Raw genomic sequence first — 23,097 nt, 5'->3', positions numbered from 1 at the left:
GTCTTTGTTCTGTGCGTCAATTTGACTGATATCAGTTCAAGCGGACTCACTATAAGCACTGATGACATTGTCTGCCAATGATTCTAGATTGGGTCTAATTATCTTTGGTTCTAGTCAAACTGGGTTTGATGGTGTTTTTCCATTGGCACTTTTGGCCTGGCGGAGTCAAACCATGCCGCACTGATTTCCATTACCACTTTAAACACACCGAGTTGTGCCAAGTCGCTTGTCGCTTCGAGATGGGCCGTCTCCGGAGTTGGGCTAAAGTGCGCCTGACCCCGCCAAGCGAAGAAGACCCCACCTTCTTTCCCTCAAACAAGCTTGTGTTGCCTGACTCAACTCAAGTCTGTGCAGGAGACCAGAGAGAAAGACGTTTTTAAAAGTCATTGTGTGTTCAGCTTTCGGTACTTTTGTATCTTCTAAGTGATCTCTATAGTTTGAAGTTTAGTTTCTCTCCTGCGTCCCTGTTTGAACTTTCAGGTATCTGCTGTATTTGACTTTATTTGATTTGACTGTTTCATGTTTGCTTTCAGCTGTATCGGAGTCGTGTCAAGTTACTGCTGATGATAACCCAACATTTCCTGATTTTGCTTCTTCATAATAAAAACTTTTAAATAACAAAATAACGGGGGACTTTCACTGTGAAGATTTTACAGAAAATAACGTGGGTGTATCCACCGTTTTACAGCCATTCCTTTGACCACTAGTCACAGCCATGGATCCGCCCGCTGCTTTTCAACGCCATCGACTCAAGACAAGCGCGTTAAAGTTAAAGACACACCTTCAAGGGTGTAGACCTGTTGGCAACACTAATTAACTAACTAATGGCAAATCCCCGCCGTGCTGAGCTGACATGCAGAGTTAAGCCAAGTCTTAGCCAAGCCAACATGTGTATGGAAAACCACCATGAGTGTCTCAGTTCCCTTTTAGTTAGCTTAGCGTGCAGCTTTGCCTTGGGCTGCTCAGCCGCTTTGGCTTGTGTTCTGTCTTTTCCGACTGGAAAAGTAGAACAATGTAATTTTCTTTCTGCGTCTCATTGTAGCGGCGTGCAGCTCACCATGAAATGGAGGTGTTTTTGAAAATTCAATTTGAATCTAGTGACAAGTGACCGCTTTCACTTTGCAGCATTTCAGTATCAAATGGTTTTTTTTTGCAGGATTTATCTCAGACCATAAATTGAGATAAATTGAACTTTTTCCATAAATGATAGGTAGAAGAAGGAGAATTTTAGGATAGTTCATGCTACTTAAGAAGAAAATCCTGCCCAGTATGCCCTCTATTTTCTTTTCAATTCCAGATCTATATGTTTTTGGTGTAAATGCACCATTGTAATGAATGAAAATCTCTTTTTTTAGTCTGGTCTGTTTAATTTAGAGCTTGATGAACACAAAACTGATCCTGTGTTATTAAATGATGGAAATTCAGTCATTGCAAATTGTGACAAATAATTCAGCATGTAATTAATATGACCTCTGTGACATCAAGGCCCTAGAAAGTTGATTTACCATGGAATGCAGCCCATCAGCAAACCCTGTCAGCATGAGCTGCTCAGCCCAGAACCCCTGATAGCTTTGTCGATTTAGTGATTAGGAAACACTGCTTGCCCTCTGCCAGTGGAATACAAATGCGCTGCAACCATTTTCACCAACGTACATGGCCACATTATTGACCACAGTTTTATGAAGACGACCCATGACCCTGACAATGCTGAAACTGCCAGGACCTTGCAGCAAAGGAAAGCTCATAAAGGGTCATGAAAGTCTTGCATACATCCAGCACAAAAAGGCTCACAGGGACATGAACGGCCTGCTTGAATTCTGTGGAAAGATTTATTTGCTTCATGTGGAGGATACAGTATACCACCGATGTAGATTAATTCGATAATGACACGTTGGCAAATGCTTGAGTGTCAGTCTAGCCTCAGATAACTTTCTCCTCTCATGTTCCTGTAGCAATCATTGACAACCCTGGCAGAATTGGAGCTTTGTTTGACTCCCTGAGTCAAAAGAACAAAGCAAGAAATCCAAGAGGATCACAGCTGAGCTTGTTATTATAAAAAAGCTGCTGCTTTTAAAAAAAAAGAAAAAAACTGAATCGTTGTCATCTGAGGCAGTCAGCCATATGAAGTATTTACTGATTGTTGACTGTAAAGTAAACACTGCAACAGATCACACCACATATATGCTTTAATTTCACTTTTTAATATTTTGTGTGTTGATTCTTCTGCTCTAATTTCAGCTCAATGTTCACATTGAAGCTGGTGTCTTTTGCAAGAGAGCTAAAATTCAGAAACAAACAAAAGGTGAGGAAAAGATGCAGGGGAGAAAACAAAGCATCAGAAAATAGAGAGAAAGCGGCACCATGAAAACAATTTATTTGCTAAAGAAGGCAATACATGTGACTGTTGTAATATCAAATTGATCGTTTGCTTTGTTACTGCTGCTACACCTGTTAAGCTTGTTTTTCCTGTTACGTCATTTTTTGGATGTAAACCATAGATGTAAACACACACTTTTGATGACGTCATGAAGTTGCGTGGGATCATGGGAGTTGTTGTCTTCATTGTTAACCACCATTGCCGATTGAAATGTATCTGTTCGCAGACAAGTTAATGTATTAAAGTTGTATTCGCGTTACGTTCAGTAACGTGCCATTCTCATGAAATAGCTGCAGTGTTTCACACATAATTCCTTAGATAAAATACTTTACACAATGGATGTTCTATTCATGAACAGGGATTTTTTTATGTTACCTGTAACCCCAAAAACTAACGTGTGTTATGCACACAGCTCCGGCATGTGGACAAATCCAAAGCTTGACATGTTTGCCATGGCTAGTTACGGTTGCTAAGCCATATGCTATGTTATTAATTAATCATTTGTCCGGGGAGGGGTTTAACCCTTCTTTAATTTACAATAATCTGATTAATTTGTCTTTGTTAAAAGAGCTACAGGGTAGAAAGGGCACATTTATGATTGTGTACCCTTTTGTGCCTATGTCTCGCCTAAAATGTATTCAGAAACATATTTCAACTCACTGTTTAACTGTTATACGAGTGCGTTGTTACCAGCCTGCCGCCATATTGGTTATGTGACGTGCTCTCATTATACGTCACCCACCAGCGGGAGCGCTTATTGGTCCGGTGCCGGTGCCGCGCAGTGCATTCTAGTAGTTGTAGGTTTTCTACCTTTTGAGCGAAAGGGAATATCACAGCTTCTTTTCTTTGTTTTCTCTGGCTATGTAGCACCAATTTCAAAAATGTCTGAGCCATTCTACTGCATAGACAGCCCTGTTTTATGGAATGACCCTCTTTCCAGCGGTAAAGTACTTCTTTAACAGCCCACTTTTACAAACCCAGGTGGCAGCATCAAAGCAGTCATCTTTGATTTCTCATTTAATCTCTCTCAATAGAGGCTCAATGACATAAAATAACACCACAGCACTGAAAATAGGAAGCAATGGTTTCACGGCACTGGTTACAGAGAGCATGGATACAATTTCACAGAAGCCTATTACAGGCAGATTAAAGGCTTACAGTATGCTTTTCTTGCCTTTACTGGAGAGACATGACTTACTCCTGAATAGAAATCTATTTCTTGTCCCTGGAGAGATTAGTGTACCCCTATACTCGGATAATTAAATGACTGAATTGTCTCAAACCACCACAAAAAGAAAAAAAGGCGAAAGGTGGAGGTCGGCACTCGAGCGACTCGCCCGTATGTATTCTGAATGATTCTGAATGCCAGATTCTACGCTTACGAGAATACTTTGATTAGTTGGTGGAAGTAATTACACATGAATGAGTACATATTTGTGGAAGAACAAAGGTTTTTTTGCTAAGAATCAACTAAAACAATTACACAATACAGGTTTAAAGTGACTATATGTAACTTTTTAATATTTCTAAATCTCTGCCATATTTCATATAATGGTCTTAAATGACCTGTAACAGCAAACAAGACTAACAGTGAAAAGAACGCTTTATAAATTAATTTTTTCCCGCAAAGTCACAGAATGATTTTCGGCAGGTAGATGGCGCTACAGTAACACATTCTGATGTGTCACAGATTTCTTTGGAACACCAGAAAAGCTTGTGTTAGCGTATCCAGCCAGTTGAGCCAGGTAAAAGGAAGCAGGAGATTGCTTTATATAGGCCTAATTATATTTTAATGTTATTTTACAAGTTATCTGTTGTAGTTATGGCTGACACTGGGGAAGGACCATCACAGAAAAGACGGACATTAAACGAAGAACAGCTAAAAGCTAAAAGGGAAAGTGAAAGACAACAGGCGATAACGCGAGTCACAGATGGTCGGGCTATCAACAGATGGAGACAATTATGGGATTGTAAATGATATAAAACACACCCTGAATTAGCCCTCTTCATTCATAAAATAACTTTACAGTGCGCGATGTGGTTGTACGTCAGTAGCCGACATTAAATACGTCCCCCTTCCATTTAGCACGGACGTTTTAATCCTTTTAGTCCGTGTTTGTGTTGGCCTACTATTTTCTTTTCCCTTGTCGCCCTATACTTGTGTAAAGTGTCCGTGGGTTTCATGAAATGCACTATATTAATCTAAGTTATTATAACGTTGGTTGCTACAACAAACTCTTAATGCTTTGGCTCGTGACACAGTGACAGTGATAACGTTATCCGGTTTAGCTCACAATACATCCAAAGTAGGCTAAGTTACCATATGCAACACTTGAAATGCAACGATGCATCTGTAACGTATTCTCTTATTGTAAATGAAAGATTTTCTGTCAGAACAAAACATTCATCACAACTATCTGAGCTTCAGGTAACGCTAATTCAGTAACACAGCACCGTAAAGAAACAACCTTTACAGCAGGTGTGGTAAAAACACTACCGCTTTTGTCCAAAGCGACCACTAGAATCAACACAGACTGAAAGTTACATATAACCACTTTAAAGGGGAAATAAATAGTGTTTTAGTGTCACTTATTTACAGTAAATGACTTTATCATGTCTGAGGAATAGATAAGATTGTAGATTTAAAAGGAAATGTGGGTTGGTGTATTATTTTCCCCATTCATTCAGAATCAGTGTATTTTCATGCAGTTTGAAGGTATGTTGAAGTGTAAGCTTCCTAAAGATCATATAACAACTGAGATTGGACTCCAGCTAGTGCTCTGGCACATTGATTTGGAAGAGTGATCGTCAATTTGACTGCTCCTGACAAGTTAATGCTTGTGGCGGCTCGCTGATATGTCACTTGTCAAGGGTTACCAAAATGTAACACCACTGATGTTTCTGAGCTGATGCAACCTTTTGAAGCTTGACTGAAATACAAAAAAAACACATGGTTAGACTTTAGCTTTGATACTAAGTGGCTTTAAAATGCTTATTACAGTGGTCGCCATAGAAACACAAGATAACCCATGTTAGAATATCTATTAGTTTGCCAGTGATTTGACTAAAAGTGTCCTACAGTTACTGGCAGCAGAATAACCTCCTAGACAGGTCAAGGAAGAAGGCTTTTAAGAGATTATTTGAACTTTTTTACTCAAAAAAAAATCATGTTGCCTATTTTTCTCAGAGATATACACCTGCATATATTGCATTCAGTCTTAATTTAAATAAGGTTGTAATTGAGATGAATTTCACACAACCCCCTTTTGTCTTTGCTACAGCGGCTACATTAGGTTAGAAATGCCCTTGCCTCGCCTATTTGAAATTCATCATTTATCATTATCTGCAGCAGAGCGAACTGAAAACCAGTTTTTTATGTTCATTAAGTTTATCTGTAGGTCCCCTATCTGGAACAATATCTTCCCTCGGTTGGGTTTCTCTGCCATTTCCATTTTCACAGCGAGTTGTCATGGTATCATTGTCACTTATATTTTCCCTAAGCAAGGCACATTTCTCACTAGAGACCTGCTTATTCTATTCTGCTCAACGCTCTGAACCACAGGGCGTAATGAACATATTGGCCTCTTCATTTCTGTGAGATCACCTTGTCGTCAACAGATTAACAATAAAAACACATACCACCGCTATCATTTTGTAAAATAATATGAAAATGCTTTTTGTTGGGCGTTGGACGTTTCTTGACATGGTTAAACATATTCTTCTAAGATGGGTCCTGGGGCATTACGAGTTGATTTCACTCCCTGCTGCAGATGACAGATGTGGCAGATGTTCCCCTCATTTACATTTTGTGAATTTAATTTTCAAAATTAGAACATGCATTTGTTATGTTATTCTGTTACTTAGCCTTTAATAACTCATACATAAACGATTCATCTGCAAATGATCTGCAGAATTGTGGTGATTGGGGTCACCCGGCCCCTACGCATTATCACAACTGTATATGGCAAATTAAAAAATGCATTTATACACGTTTGCTAGCTGGAATTAAATACAGCTTGCAATGTATTGTTTAGTATCTTCTTTGTAGTGTATATGGGGGGGGAAATGAATCCATCATTACAATGATTTTAATGAATATGATTTCATTTCCAACAGATAATGTCTTAACATAGTGGTACATCGTTACTCATCAGAGGGAATTATTTTTTATTTTATATCAACGTACATACAGTATCTGTTTTTTTAATTTTACCTTTATAGTAGCTTTTTTACTTTCCCCTTCACAATCAATCAATGAACCAATCAATCAATCAATCAATCAATCAATCAGTCAATCAATCAGTCAATCAAACTTTATTTATAAAGCACTTTCAAACAACCAAAGTTGACCAAAGTGCTGAATAAATAAGACATGAAGTACATAACTCTCACAGGCATTAAAAAAAATACAAATAAAACAAATTTAGAGACATAAAACATGAGAAGACAACATTAGAGCTTAGATCGGGCCCAAAAAATCAAGTCCGACCCAACCCGAGCCTGTGCACGTTGTGTCCGATCCCGGCCCAACACATTAACTGGAATTATGAGCGATTTCAACCCGACACTTTTTTAATACGTGGGCCATTATAACTGACGTTCTCAACTACAATTCAGAGTTGTTTGAACTGCAGAAATCTGTTTAAAATGATCTTAATGAATAATGCAACAGGAGCGAAGCATGTAAACCTGTTTGTTTATTCAGAATGGAATGGATCGCAAATGGATCCGAATGAAGAAACGTAAAAAAAAAAAAAACTCAATGCATTTCTCTGTGAGGGCTTGCCTCGCCCTCATGCTTGGAGAAGTAACAAAAGAGGACGTTGAAGGCTGACTATCATCTTTTCTGTGTCTGTTCATCATCCAAGTCCCAGTTTTATTTGCTGTCATAGGCGAGCAGGTTGTCGCACTTAGCCTAAAGCACTCGACAAAGCCGACACACATGTTGTCACTGCTCACGACTTGTTTAAAATGGTGCCATACCTCCGACTTTCCTCCAAACTTGCTCAAAGGTAATTCTCCTGTTTTTCTTTTTTTCTTTACATCCTCAAGCTCCATGTTGCACTTAAGATACACCATACAGCCCAGCAGCCCCGGTGTGATGTGTGTGAGAGGAGGAGACCTTGTGCATAACACGTGTTGCATTTTGTAACTGTAGCCCAACTTGTGTAACTGTTTGGACACATTTGTTACTTTGGCCTAAATATAGCCTATATAGATAATATTTCTGATTATGGCATAGCTTTCTCCCCACCCAATTAGGCAACTAAAGTAATGATTTAAAAAAAACACAAATGCTTGATCAAGGGCCCAGCCCGAGGATAGTGGCGGAAAATAACGGCCCGGGTCGGGCTTGGGCAGAGAATCTAAACTCTAGACAGCATTAGAGTAAAACAAGAAAATACTTCTCCTATGAACTCCTCTTTCGAGATAACAGACATAATGATAGGAAATATGAGTTGATGTAGTATTATCTGGGCTACACATACGTGACTGTAGGAAAGGGTACAAAGCTCCCTAAAGTTTAGAAATGACCAGGTTTTGACTGACTGGTTCAGTCCTGTGGTTAGAAACCTTCATCTCTGACACATAACTGGAAAGGTTAGCACTCCATTTTTTAGACAGCATTACATTTTAAAAAAAAAGAAGCTATCATGTCAATTACAGCCTGCAAGCTACCATGCCAGTGTCTGGATGTGATTTAAATTTAGATAAGTGAGTCAGTATCAAATGGGGAAATTTGAAGAAGTCAGCCCTGCACAGTATGAACAGTATCTGTGCATGAGCTCCTCCAAAGCTTCAAGGTCCATTTCATATCACAAGACTGCAAAGCCAGAGCTAGGGAAACGGCTCTTATTACCATGATAACGCTTTGTAGTGTCATCTTAATTAATACTAACTGAGATCTTATTTTGGCCTTCCTTTGAGCTCCTAAAATCTCAGAGCTTGTGTAAAAGAAGATGTATTAAAGAAAGCACGTGCTCGCCTTGAGCAGGATGTTACTGTAGCTGATAGCTTTTCCCATCGGACAGAGACTCTAAACTCAAGATCGTTTTACTTTGTATCTCCCTCACCAAGGCTTTCTCAATGTTAAAGGCACTTGCAATCCGATTGTCATGTGTTCGCTTCACTCATACTTGAAGGCTTTACAGGCTTCACTTCCTGATGATCCAAGGATTAAGTTTAAGAGTAACAGTGTGATTGAATCACAGAAGCACAGAAAGTTCAAGCTGTGAAATTTCAAAAAGGTTTTCCCCATTTTAACGTCATCAAAACCTCATTTCTTACCCTATTCTTACGTTCGATTTTTTTTTTTCTGTGAGTACTTTAATAATTTAGTGCCAGAACAAACATTTTAACATTACTTAAAACGCCCATTCCTATAACCAAGTAATACTGTAAACTTTAGTGAACACAGTCTATTTTCTAGAGAACTCTTTAGATAGATAGGAAATATTTAAAGGTCCCATGGCATGAAAATTCCACTTTATGAGGTTTTTTAACATTAATGTGAGTTCCCCCAGCCCGCCTATGGTCCCCCAGTGGCTAGAAATGGCGATAGGTGTAAACCGAGCCCTGGGTATCCTGCTCTGCCTTTAAGAAAATGAAAGCTCAGGTGGGCTGATCTGGAATCTGGCTCCTTATGAGGTCATAAGGAAAGCTCATTGTGGGACTGGCTCTAGTTGCTGTAATTCTGCACCAAGGCTGAATTCCGGGAAAGAGACTTCAGATACAGTATTAGGGGACCACTAAGGCCTATATAATAGAGACTTCAGATACAGTATTAGGGGACCACTAAGGCCTATATAAAAGAGACTTCAGATACAGTATTAGGGGACCACTAAGGTCTATATAAAAGCATCCAAAGAGCACCATGTCATGGGACCTTTAAGAAGATTCTATCTACAATGGCTGGAGCTTCTACACAATTAAAGAACAATGAGGGGTGGGGCGCCTGTGTAGCTCTCCTGGTAGAGCGTGCGCCCCATTTACAAAGGCTCAGTCCTTGTCGCAGCAGCCGCAGGTTCAACTCTGACCTGCGGCCCTTTGCTGCATGTCATTCCCCCTCTCTCTCCCCTTTCACATCTTCAGCTGTCCTATATAATAAATGCCTAAAATGCCCAAAAGATAATCTTAAAAAAAAAAAAGAACAATGAGGGGGTAGACAAAATTTGAATATCCTAAAAATCTTTTCATTCAATGATTTTAATTTCAGTATTTCTAGCTTTAAACAACACAGTTGTTTTCACAATATCCCTCTTGTTGCTCTCTCACTTGTCACTTGCATCCCGCTGTACAGAACCTCTGGGGAGCTTTATGAACTTTTTACATGATGCATCACAACATTTGAATCTTCCCTCTAGCTTATAGTGGCTGCATGTGTCTAACTAAACTCTGCACTGGCTGACTTGACTAATTAGTTTCTCTAGTTGAAGTTGTGATTTTTTTGTTAGCAGCTCCATTGAGAAAATCACTTTTTTTTTCTTTCCAGATTGTACAGTAGGGATAACCTGTAGGTGTGTTGGCAAAGGTGTTGATGAATGCAGTTGGCCTTTAACAAGAAAGTGAAAAGGTCAGATCTGATGAAAGCGATGAAAGGCTACTAACGATCCACACTTTCCAGCTCATTTACCTAAATAAAATGTTACAGGTGCCTAGTGTGCTCTTTCAGTGCATTCGGAGAGAGCTATTACTCTTGCAACATATTGTCACGGAGCATGTTCAAGCTTTCAAGTCCTCCCTTCAAGATTTTGTTGTTGCAGAATATAAATGCTTCTCAGCTCCTTGAGTGTCTATGTGCTCTGTGCAGTAGAGACTTAGTGCAGCATGTAACTGTGATGATAGTTCGCCCATAATGAATCCATCAAAACTTTAAGAAACCTATATTAAACCAAATTATTCACTTCAAATCCCTGCCTTAAAAATTAATTTGCACAATGATAGTAGGTTGGTGGCTTTTTGAGAATATAATTCGACTCTTATTATACTTGCCTACAGATATTCTCATTCTCCATATACCTACCTTAATGTTTCAGCTCGGCAAAAACTCTGTTAAGAACTGCTTGACTAATCCTAGAATACCCTGGGGATCTGATTTAATGTGCTGTCATATGGATATGATGAAACTGAGAAGTATTCTCCACTCTTTTGTTCTTTGGCAGCGGCTCAACTCACTTCAACTTTCGACAGCCTTTAATTAGAGATGGAGAGAGGGTGATGGAGGAAGCGTTTTAACCTGGACAGCTGTGAGGATATTTTTAACTTCAGTGTGTGGTTGATCTTTAATGTCTCTGCTTTGACAACAGCGATTTCAGCCCTGCAACACTTTGGAAATACATCTATTGTTATTCCATCGTTCAATCCAGGAAGCAGTGTTGGTGTCATGTGCATCCACATTTTGGCACAGCAGTTCTTACTAGCTGTCTGTTTTAATTAACGATTCATATTCAGGGGGTTTCCTTGCTCAGAGTGGGTCTTTGGGGGGTGACTACACACAGCAGTAAGCATGATCAGTCCTTGGACAGTAAAGGCATTGAGTCTATGTAACCTTATTTGACAGAAATCTAAGCGTTTACACGTTAATTAACAAAACTGGTTAAAAATATATATTAATATTTAAAGCTTTATTGCATAACTTTTTGATATTAATGAACATCTATTGCATTCAAGCCATTGCCAAATGAGTTGCTACAAAGCTAACTAAGACTATCAGCTCCACACAACTCTCTCTGTAGTTCTCAGTATGGCTATGTTCAGAAGATTGTGTCGTCCGGTGACTTTCCCGCGCAGAAACTCGAGTAAAGATAATTACCTCTTCTGCAGAGTCCATCTTTGTTTTTAAATCCTCCGTGTCCTCCATGGCTACTAGCAACTGCGTAGAGGAGGGGGCGGGGGGCGGTCTGTGGTCATGGAAGGCTTGAATCATGTGGATGCACCTACAGTTTTGTTGTCATTACTTAGAATTTCTCATGGGGGCGACAGAAACTACGCGCTATAGATTTAAATAAATCACCTGGAGAGTCCGGTACAGCCCGACTCTGGAGATAAAACTGAGATTAGCTCTCATATTCAAGTTTATGTTCTGCTTGTTCAACTGTTGTTTGGTAAATTGCTCTTAAACACATTTAGAAAGGATTTAAATTACTATTTTTATTCTCAATTCATTTTGGTGCTGGTGATTTTTCTTTTGGAGGTGGCTAAAACCTCTTTCGGGGGCGCCAAAAATTCCTCTATGCAGGAAAAACCCTGATACTCAAACACATATACAGATGCTGGCATCAAACAAGATTTATTTTTTAAGGTAGGATAAAAATGTCACATGAAACCTCACTGTTGTCAGAGCGCTAATATTGTTTTTTATTTCATGATTGCTCTGAATTGAGAACAATTTTTGCAAGTTATGTGTGGACACGTTTGGTAGAGGCATCCATTAACACGCTTGTGACTCTGTTTCATCTGGCATTGAAAAGAAAAGACTTAATTATCCTGATGATGGGATTTTTCTGGATGATTACATTTTGCTTCATAACTAATGAGTTTTTTCCTCAGTAATGACTGAACTCTGTGTTTAATGGGCAGGAAGAAAATGCTAAGAGTACTTATAAATTACCCACAGAGGCATAAAATGTATCGCTCACTTAATAAAAATCAAACTTGTTGAGTGCAATCTTGGCAGGATGACATCTACAGTTTCAGAGCAATATTTCATTCCATTTGGGATGGTGCTACAGAAAATAATCAGGGGGTCACCAAGTCATAAGGACACATTAGGGACATTAGGGAAAATTCTGAAATAAAAAAAAAAAAATCCAAATATTGCAAAAAAGGTTTTCATGCTTGGCAGTAGTGGAAAAGTTGATGTATTGATTACTACAAAAAGTGAATGTGAGTGCAATGGAAAAGGACTTGGGGGATAAATCATGACATACATGGAGCATCAAACTTAAACATCACTCAAGCTTCCACTGAAGAGACCAAAACATCAGCTCAACATTCCTCAAACTAATACATAATAAAGAAAATTTATGCTGTATTTCCATCACATTTTCTCCATTGTTTTCCATCATTTTAGGTTCTGTATTACCTCATCACCTCTATTACCTCTTCTTGTTGTGTCCCCTTCCTCTGCAATCGTTTAATGGCAGCTGACTGGAGAAATAGCACTGCCAACTGCTTCTCTCAATTAGCCAACTCCTCATATTCCAATGGCATAACACGTGGATGGAAATTCATTAATTCACATTTTCTTTTGCCGATTTTCTGAAAATCTGTTGATAATTTCAGTCTCAACTAAATGAACCAACGTGGTGGACTGACCAAACGACTGACAGACAGACAGACTCTGTCCTCTCCATGGCAATAAAAGGAAATATATTTGTACCAGCAGTGCTGTCCTGTTGATGCACAGGCACCCATATAAGCATATCTTCAGACTTTCCTTATTTTTGCATTAAAGGAGAATTAGAACGAGGATACATTGCTTGGTTACTCATAAATCCCTTCTCGAGACTTGTGACACTGTCTAAATAAAACACACAGAATTCAGTCTTCCGAGCAGTAAGGGAGAAGCTCAGTCAGTTCACAAAGTGTTTGCCAACATGATTCTATATTATATGGCTCTTGGAAGTTTGAGTAACTTCATGTCAGTTAAACCATTTTCCTAAGAGGCATTCAAATGTGCATCAGTATTTTCCAGTCAGAGGAAATTGCATTTTCTTTAGCATTGATGGAAAGTAGTACGGGACCTGCCCGCCTGCATTACAACAAGCAATCCACCTGGACTGAGCCACTCAGAAGACTGTGCACGCATTCAATCAATAACTCATGGCTGATTCTCAAGCCCTAATCGCATGAGACTAGTATTCCCAGGGGATCTGATGTGAGTTACAAATTCCCTAACCTATGTCTGTGTTTTGTGTGGCACATTGGCACAGAACGAGTGAAGTCTGTATTTTACTCAAATTTACTGACATTATCCCCCACATATGATGTCAAAACTTTCTTTTATAATTGCCAATACAGCCAATACAACCCCGAATCACAGAGATGCCGATTCAACCTCTGTGTTTGGCGAAATATGATTAACGTAAATTGCGGTGGAATATTTACTTGACAAATTACAGACAAGGCAGATTCAGAGGCGATTAAGATCACAGACGAGCTCTGCAATTATTACAAATTACTAAAGGTCCCCAGGTAATACTAGGTAATATGACTTTAGACTGCAATCTCGCTATAACTGTATAAAGAGAGGTGAGAAGCAGTTTGGATCTAACATCAGACTGAAAGCAGGCCCGCAGTGCTGGCTACAGCCGGCTGGATTTGTCTCACAGCAGGCTCACTAAAGCTGTGTTTAATCACTCTGAAAAACTCTCTGCAGAACATTTTGCTGAGTTCCTCTTGTCAAATCATGCACCGCTTGCTGTTCAGACAGCCATATGTGTCTTCTATCATTTTGTATATGTGTTTTCTCTTTTGTCGGGATGCAGTTTATCTGTACAATGGCTTAGAATATTCTTACTGTTCATACACGTTCACAGCTTTGCGGCTCCTGGAATGACAAACTGCCTGTGTATAAAAGCAGCATCTGACACATTAACAACACAATTAACACACGCACATGCTGTGAAACTCACATGGATAATCCGTCCAATTTACCGTGTGTTTCAGGACATTGTTTTATTTCTGATTGCGCCGATGCTGTATTGATTGATTAAATGCCGTGTGGTTATAACAGGGCATGACAAGTTCATAGTGTAAAGTGAGCAATACTTCAGCGTAATTGGCAGGGGCTGACGGAGCAAAGCACTTCATTGACAAATCTCACTCTGCCCCATCAATAAACAGCCGAGCAGAGCTCCCAGGCCTTCATGTCGCCTATTATTAATGAAAACGAGGTTAATGATATAATGGAATAATATATTGGAAGTAGCAAAGCACTATGCATTCTTATCTGTAATGATGGTATTTTAACATTAAAGTACACCTATCAAGATTGTTAAGCATAGGACGCCTTGTAATCCAGGCAGTAATGATAATTATTTTCCTTCCCTTTTGATGTGTTAGGTTATAACTAAGACTAGTAGCCAGAAGCATATCAAAGTGTTCCATCTACACTTGCAGATTTGCCTGAAATAAAGTCACACTTCTTTTTGATGTACGACTCACATTTTTTCTGAGATTCAGACTTCAGTAGGCTTATGAAGACAGTAAATGTTCTGTATTTGGCAGGAGGGAGTTCTTCTATTCTCCTATGTGGATGGGGCTTAAGGAGCTGCCTGGGCTAGCATGAAAGAGAGAAACAGCTGCTTATATCCACAAAGGCCTGCGACATGAACTCAGGAGGACTTTTTTTTCTTTCGCGGTGCCTGCCTCTACATCTCCGCGCCTGGAGTGGCTGAGGGGTCTGAGGAAGCCTGGAAAGTCCCTGATGAACGAGAGAATAATCTCTGTATATGAGAGCAGCAGCGACTTTCCTCAAATCCCATTTCACAGCGGCAAAAAACTGATTATTCTCCGCAAAAAAAGGAAAAAAAAAGCAGACATTTAATGCAACGTGACAGGAGAAGCATCCAGTGCGGAGCGAACGTTTCTAGCAGACCTTGAGGATTGAGCTAGGCTTTATGTTTTACCTGTTCTCTCCAGCAGCCTGTCACTAGACAATGGGGGCCTCCCCTGACTTACAGCCTACTGTACAAGGAAGTCACGAAGTTTCACTGCATGAAAGGTGCCCTCCATACATGTCAGCCCTGTATGGAGGGAAAATGAACCCATTAATTTGGCTTATATTTGATCTGGGGGCTGTGAAGTAGGACGCAAATGTCATTAGTTGTCATTTAAATATGAATAAGCTTGATTCCCTAACCTTGAATGTCAACCGAGGACTTGCCTTGTTTTATATGGTTTGCAGAATAACTAATCATACGTCCACGACCTGTTTTAAATCATGATGTCATAACCCGCATAATTGGAACCAATCCCTCAAATTCTACCATTTAGGACATCAAAGTGTGATGAAATGCTTTATATTATTAATTTGATTGATAGTATAAGGAAGGAAACTAAACGTTATGGTAATATAACCTACAGTAGGGTCTTTATAACTGATTTGCTTGTGGCAAATCAAGAAACCCATCTGGAGAAAATGTATCGGGGGACCTGTGGTTGTGCAACTTTGGGGAAATATAAAAAAAAAAAAAGTGATATTGCTCCATGTGCGTATACAGAACACACGCGTTGAACTCCTTTGTGAAGCTCGAGCGTCATGGCACGCCAATATCTGCGGGGATTTCTGCAGCAGAGAGGAGGCCGGGTGAGAGTTTGGGAAACAAGGAATGACATGAATCAATGAGAGAAGAGTAAGAAGTGAGGTTGGAGTCAAACATACTGCCGAGTGGGAGAAAGAACAGAGAGGGAGAAGGAGGTCCACAGTGAGCGTTACTCAGTTCTCTGCAGGGGTTATTTTCAAATGAATTAATTTGTTGTGAAAAGTGCTGCCAGGACTGATGCCTTGAGAGTTTCGGAAGAAGAGTAAGAGTGTGTGTGTGTGTGTGTGTGTGTGTGTGTGTGTGTGTGTTGGGGGGGCGGGGTATCTGGGACGCTGTGTCATGAAACAAGATCTGAAAAGGCGAATTCCCCCACAGGGTTTGAGTCCTTCATTCCAAGCCACCCTGTGTTACTCTGTCTGAACCTATTCCTCCACCCTCGCATCCAAACACAAGACATCAGCGTAGCCTATAGGCCATAGAATGTAGAGTATGTCGGCATAGAGGCTATCCTGTGGTGGTGGAGGTCACTCTTGCTTGTACCACATCCGCTAGCCAGATGTTCTGTAAGTGCAGGACTACACAGTTTTACAGTCCTTGACATATTTAACTGGAAGGGCTCTCAGAGAGCGCGGACCTCCGCCAGAGCTGTATTTCACAATGGTAATGCAGTGGGAAGTTTCTAAGTCGGTAACTCATTTTAAAGATTATTCCGACACCACATGAATGCAGCACAAATGCCCTATCTCACAATATTAACGAAAGTGACAAATTTTTTGTCTCCGCTCCGTGATTTGGATCTGCTCCAAAATTTGATTTCTTTTAGCAAAAAAAAAAAGAGCTTAAAACGCAACTTGCTAGTGCAAAGTAAATACTAGCAAGTTAAGCAGTATTTAAGAAATAAATTGTAAAGCCTTTTTTTTTTACTTAATATTTAACAAATTTTCTTAATTTACTTAAAATATTTTTTTTAATAATATTTGAACTGTTTTACTTTACTGATAGCATTAATCGGTCAAAATTTGTATTGTCGGTTAATGGTTAAACAGTTAATTATTAACATCCCTGCTCGCAATCTATGTTGTACAACCTACCTTGTTTAAAAATGCAAAAATGAAAATTTGTGGTTATACTGGAACTTTCTTTCCAAACAATATGCAACAGGTTATTTGATGATTTTGATGTTTGATACTGTGGGTGTTTAATTTACAGTAAAAGAAACATTGGCTAACTGTTTTCCCCTGCTTCCAGTCTTTATGCTAAGCTAATCACCTGGCTGCAGCTCCATTAGAGTGCTGATCGGGCCGCATTCTGTCAGAGCCCGGCCCTTGTCCGACAAAGCAGTAACCGAACCTGGCCCGAGCCCGACAGGCATTAAGATATTTATGTCCGAGCCCGACACAGTTAAAATCTCAGTTTTTCTCATACTAATGACACATGTACATTTGTTTGTGTGGAATACATGAGGATATGAGGTATTTATCTTCTCATCTTACTCTTGAAAACATGTAATTTTCAAAATGTTCTATTATTTCAAGCTACACAGTACTTGATTAAGTGTTTTTAATGAAAACTACTAATGAAACTACTGGCCACCAGTAGTTTCAGAAAAACACTTGCCATTTATTGGCAGATAGTTTCTGATTTCTTCCATATTCTTTCATTATGTTACTGGTGTTTTAATTCACACAGTGGATACAGTTTGGCCAGCAGTAATATGATGGGTGCAATATTTTGGCTCATTATCTTCATCATTGCACAGTCAAGCAACCCAGACATTGACTGTTTCACTGTGAGAAAGAGGTGCAGAGACCACAGCTGAAGATCTTTGCGGGTCCCGACAGGTTCGGTCGGGTTCGGTCTTAATTTCTATCATTTTACACGGCCTCGGGCCGGCCTTGGGCTTGCGCTCCGGGTTGCGTCAGGTGAGTCAATGCGTCAATGAGCAGTCAGGTGATGCGTTTCGATTAGTGCGAAAATGGATGCTGAGGAGGTGAAACGGAGGCTGGCCTCTGCCGATTACGTTTTGGTTGCACCGGCAAAGAAAGCAAAGTCTGAGGTGTGGTAAACTTTTGACTATGTGCTCTGCGCGCATTTGAATTATGTCGGGCTGTAAATGGGTTTGGGCTTTTAAAAAGCTGTCAATCAAAATGTACTTGTCGGGCTCGGGCCTTGTCGGGCCTAACTTTTAAGGTCAGATTACAGCTCTAACGGAGACAAATGAGAGATGAGGAGAGAAGCGTAGCACAATAAGCAAACCAAAGGGCCCATTACTGATAATAGTGGAAGACTCTGATCTTGACAAAAAGAGACAAACTGATCTTTGTCTCCTGCTGGCACTTCCTTCCCACCAAGTTTAGAAGACTTAATAAGCAATCACTTTGGACTGGCCAATTAGCACATTAGGAGTTGTTTGTACCCACAGTGTCATGTGTCTGTGCCAATAATGTAGCGGTTTCAAGTACCAGGACAGATCAAGCCCTCAGAAATCAGCTGGTGCCATGCAACTCGGCTGCTCATATCGACATCCCGTTTAGTTAGTTGTAAGTGCTTATGTGCGAGATGCGTTCTTGAAATCATTTTGCATCTCTTCAGCATCACTGTAAGTGTCTGTGACTCCGGTGGTTTTGTACTGCACTTAGCATAACTTGTCAATCACTGGGTTCACTGGCATTTAAACATGTTGATAGGCATGTCACAAATGCCAATTGTTAGCATTTTAACAAATGATGCACCCATCCATCCATTTCCAATTTTTCCTGTCCTGTTCAAGGTTGTGAGGGGGCTGAAACTCATCTCAGCATGCAATGGATCAAGTGCTCATAGACAGAAAAACACGCTCACACAAACAGGCGTTTGAAGTATACCCTTTAAACATACACATCACTTCATCCTAAAACATGATGAAGTGTAAGGTGGCAGTGCCACTTATTCTTCGTACCTGTCACAAGTCAGGGACTTAAGAGGACCCAAACGCAGAGAGCAGGCAGGCAGGCAGGAGAAAGTTTGAGTTGAGGAATTATTTGAACAAAAAACAAAATAGTCGTCAACAAAGGGAGTCCTGAGAGGAGTAGGCAAAAACTAATCCCAGAGTGTAGTAATGAAGAACAGGGAATTCAAAAAACAAAGGAAGTACAAAAACTAGGAACTTGAGACAAAAGGAAACCCAGGGAGTACAGAACTTGGCGTGACTGACAATGAGACAATGCAGGAACAAACAAAATGATCTTACACAAGACAAAGGGAACACAGAGGCTAAATACAAGAGGTAATGAGCAAACAAGGGACAGGTGATACAGCAGGTGAAACACATCAGGGCGGGGCAGGACAGTCAGACAGGCGGGAAAAGACAGGAAGTAAAACTAGATAAGACAAGGCAGAAAACCAGACCACCAAAATAAAACAGGAAACAGAAACCTACACAATGATCACAGAAACATACACAATCAACAGGAAACAAAAACCACAGAACAGAACCATGAACAATCAATATACAAAACAGGAAACAGCAACAGAAATATACAAACAGGCAACAGAAATATAAACAACCCCAACAGAAATATCCACAACCACAACAGTACCACCGCTACATCATCTACACAAAGCATGTTTTACTTTGCGTAAAATGCTTCACTATGAATGTACATTCAAATATCCTGCAATAATCTTCATATCATTTAGTATACTGTAAATATGGCAGATAATGTACAGAAATCCTCCTGGGCTTATATAGAGGGGCACATAAAAGACAAAGTCATTGTTTTTTTTTTTTATTATTTATATCTATGTTTTTGCCGTTGTCTTGAAACCAAGCAATAGCCGGTGACTTATTATGGCAGAGACCTTCTTCAGCTCAGTTGAGTGCATTCAACGTTTCATGTTTGTTTTTTTGATAGGCGGTCTGGTGGGCAGGCATGTCAGGTCTGTCAGCATTCATTCTGGGAATTTGTGCACGCTGCACTGTGCTTTTATCTGGGGAGAGAGGGACCCTACAGTACATAAATATGAGTGATGTTTGTGTGTGTGTGTGTGTGTGTGTGTGTGTGTGTGTGTGTGTGTGTTTATGTGTGTGTGTAAGAGAGAGAGTTAATGTGTACTTCCCTCAGCAGCACACAGCCTAAAGATCATGCTGCCTTGCTTATATTAGTAGCCTGTGTGATTCTGGGAGGATTATAACGATGTATCCTTAGAATCTTTTCTGAGGAAGTGTTTTTTTCATTGTCAGGGCTCAGTGGATAGCGACTGTTTGGCAGGTTGGAGAGCTGAGGTCTCATCCCCGTCTGCAGGTGAAGGTTTAGACAGCCAAAAGTTAGAGAGCCTGGGGATTTACAGATATGGATAGGGTGAGAGGAGCTGGAAGCTGTTAGCACACATTCAGGTCAGAGAAGCTGTGTTTCATTGTCAGACTGAAAAACACCAGCAGACTTCAAAGATGATTAGCTCTGTGGCTAACAGTTAGTGCTAGGAAATAAATTCCATGATATATGGCACATTTAGTTTTATATATTTTTTTTTTATTCCCATGTTTTATCACATTCCCACCATGGCATGTTTTATTTTTTCATTTCAAGCTGCTATCCTTATCTGTGCCACTGCAGAGGCTTTTTTTTTTTTTTTTTTAAACAAACCCACTTATACATTTACACAGATGCAAAAAAACATCTGTGAATGCAACGAGGGTCACACAGGGCGACCCAGATTGATAATGCAGTATGCCAGAGGCAGAGTGCTACCAGTACCGTCGCTAACGTGGCTTTCTCATCCAAGTCTGTTGCCTGTTGAAACAACAGGCTGCGAGCTATGTTAGTGAGACTTTATGCAGCATAGCAACAGGGTGCTGTGGGCGAGTTAAGAGTCTAAGCTGATTTGACATAGTCAGGTGAAACAAGTTCTGAGTTTGGTGGGGGAAGGTTTTTTCGGTGCTTTTCGTTTTTGTAGAAGTCTGTCTAGAAGAGCTTTGGCTCTCAGGGCGGGTGGTGGAATCACCAGTAGAACAGCCTGTCCTTAAATGGGGAAGAAATAAGAAAGGTCTGGTGTGTCACGGTTTCAGGAGTTGCAGGTTAGAAACAAAACGCAGGACAAGAGACGGGGAGGTTGCAGGGAGAGTTTCAATGATCTACGACGACGTTTCAAAATGTACTTAAAGTATTAAAAGTAAAAGTAGTCAATGCAGAAAAATCCTCAGATTTTAGAAACTGGAAACGAGCAAAAAAGTCCTGTCAATCAACTAAGTGTTTAATCGGCTAATCATTTCAGCTGGACTTGAAGGCCTGTATGTTGTTGGGTATTTAATTTATTTATTGTGTTTTAAACTACATGTGTTTTGTGTGCAAAAATCCTAATTGGTAAAGTAACTAGTAACTAAAGCTGTCAGATGAATGTAGTGGAGTAAAAAGTACAATATTTCGCTCTGAAATGGAGCGGAGTAGAAGTAGAAAGTGGCATGAAAAGAAAAGACTCAAGTAAAGTACAAGTACCTCAAATTCTTACATAAGTACAGTACTTAAGTAAATGTACTTAGTTACATTCCACCACTGCTAATTGACATACTGTACAAACAAACACTAAGAAGAAACTGTGTACTACAGGGTTGGATATAGCGGGAACGCTACTGGATTACAACTAAAGGAGGTTGCTTTATGGCACAAAATAGCAGGAGGGTGTTGCTTTTCCAGCACCTTACGAAAAGAAGCAACAGGGATTATACAACGGAACTGTAACACAGGCATGAGATGGAACCTACCTAACAATTATCTCGAGTCAAATTGATTAACTTGTTTACAGCAATTAAGGTATCAAAATTTAAGATAAACCGATGCTTTAAAACATGTAGCATCTTCACCCAGTGATGAGTGACTGAAGGTGTGGGTATTTGATGACGCTGTGTGATAAAAACAGCATCCTATCTCCCTTCTACATTCTTGCTCTCCTTGTCACTCAATTTACTACAGCAATGTAGAACTGACAGAGGGGACTCTGAGAGGCTGCCAGCATATGTAGATGAATGTTTTCTGCCTTTGCACATGGCCTGATCTGTCTTGCCCCAGCCCCTCTTACATCATGGCACGTGCCCCTGGGCTTTCTCTACAGAGCAGGCGTTCTGTGTTTAGAGCCTGAATTATACACAAACACACACACCACTGGGGAAGACGCAATGAGTGTTCTCTTCCCCGGCCGCAATTGCCAGCAATATAATCATCTTCCCACACATAAAAGGCCTTTAAGGATAGCATTCAGAAACAACGGGGGGGGGGGGATCTCATCAAAGCAAATGGTAATTTTAAAGACGGAAGTGAATGGAAAAGCAGAGAGGTGGATGGTTGAAATATTCTGCACCTAAATCAATTTAAGGTAACCAAATGAAGATTTTTATTGTTCTCTTATTCTCTTATTCCTCTTCCTTTAGTTTTTCAGTTGCCATTTTAATCTCCTGTCTTTTCTCCCACTCCCAACATGGTTTCTAAGATTTGCTGTGGAACTCAATCAACACCCTGCAGATTTTGTGAATAGTGATAGGCTCGTGAAGAGGAATTTGCCTGGTAAATGCGAAACGTGAGTAGAGATGAAAAATAATACTGGTTTCTGTTTTTCTCTACTTCTTTCTTTCTTTCTTTCTTTCCTTCTTTCTTTCTTTCCTTCTTTCCTTCTTTCTCTGTCTGTCTTTCTTTGTCTATCTTTGTTCTCAGGTTGTTAGAGAGCTCGATGCTCAACGCAGAAGTGAAGGAAGGAGAGATTCTACCTCCTACCATTCAGAGGCTGATGAAAGGATACAACAAGTACCTCAGGCCTTTCTTTGACAGTAAGGAAACTGCAGACACATGGAAATGATGGAACACTCAAGGGAAATGTGTTTGACAGAGAATGAGAGGGTTTCATATTGCAATTTTGTGCTTGCGTGTCCCTTCTGAGTAATAAACGCTGTCATATTTGAATTGACTGCATATGTATATTATGATATAAGATGAAGTCAAGTCTTTGAAATTGTCCCACAATTACTTTGGGTGTAATGAAACAATAATAAGGAAATACATGCCGAATAAACCAAGCAAACACTGATATGAGGCCTGTCAGAGTGCATGATATACTTAAATACTAATATCTTTATAAATCTGAAAATATAATGTTGTTAGTAGCTTAGCCAAGATAAGAGCTGCTAATACGCATTGTGATTTAGACTTCAATTTTCAGCAGGCGTCCATATAGAAGCAAAGTCTTGCTCATTGTATGCTTTCAGAGGAACAATGTTATGTCATTCCCTGCAAATCCCTCGCCACCGTTATTGTTCTGGGCTCCGGGAATCCGTCACACGCGAACACACATATTCACACACCCACACACGTGTATCTGCATTACACTGTAAGAATTTCCATTGATTTTATTCATTCCCTAACCCTTGAGGAATAAAATCACCCCAAAAATGCCTCACTAGATATGTGATAACTGTAATGTTGTCAG

General features: G+C 40.0%; 1 protein-coding gene across 1 annotated transcript in view; it reads left to right on the top strand.

The window, feature by feature from the left end:
* The window catches only part of LOC116039432 (gamma-aminobutyric acid receptor subunit pi), a 54,931-nt gene that overhangs the window by 13,468 nt on the left and 18,366 nt on the right, over positions 1–23,097 (top strand). Inside the window, exon 3 of the mRNA XM_031284287.2 lies at positions 22,329–22,441. Coding sequence (XP_031140147.1) covers positions 22,329–22,441 — 113 coding nt within the window. The remainder of the gene's footprint in view (positions 1–22,328; positions 22,442–23,097) is intronic.

This window comes from Sander lucioperca, chromosome 15 (assembly GCF_008315115.2).
Source record: "Sander lucioperca isolate FBNREF2018 chromosome 15, SLUC_FBN_1.2, whole genome shotgun sequence".
Lineage (NCBI taxonomy): Eukaryota > Metazoa > Chordata > Actinopteri > Perciformes > Percidae > Sander > Sander lucioperca.
This window is presented reverse-complemented; position numbering and strand designations above follow the sequence as displayed.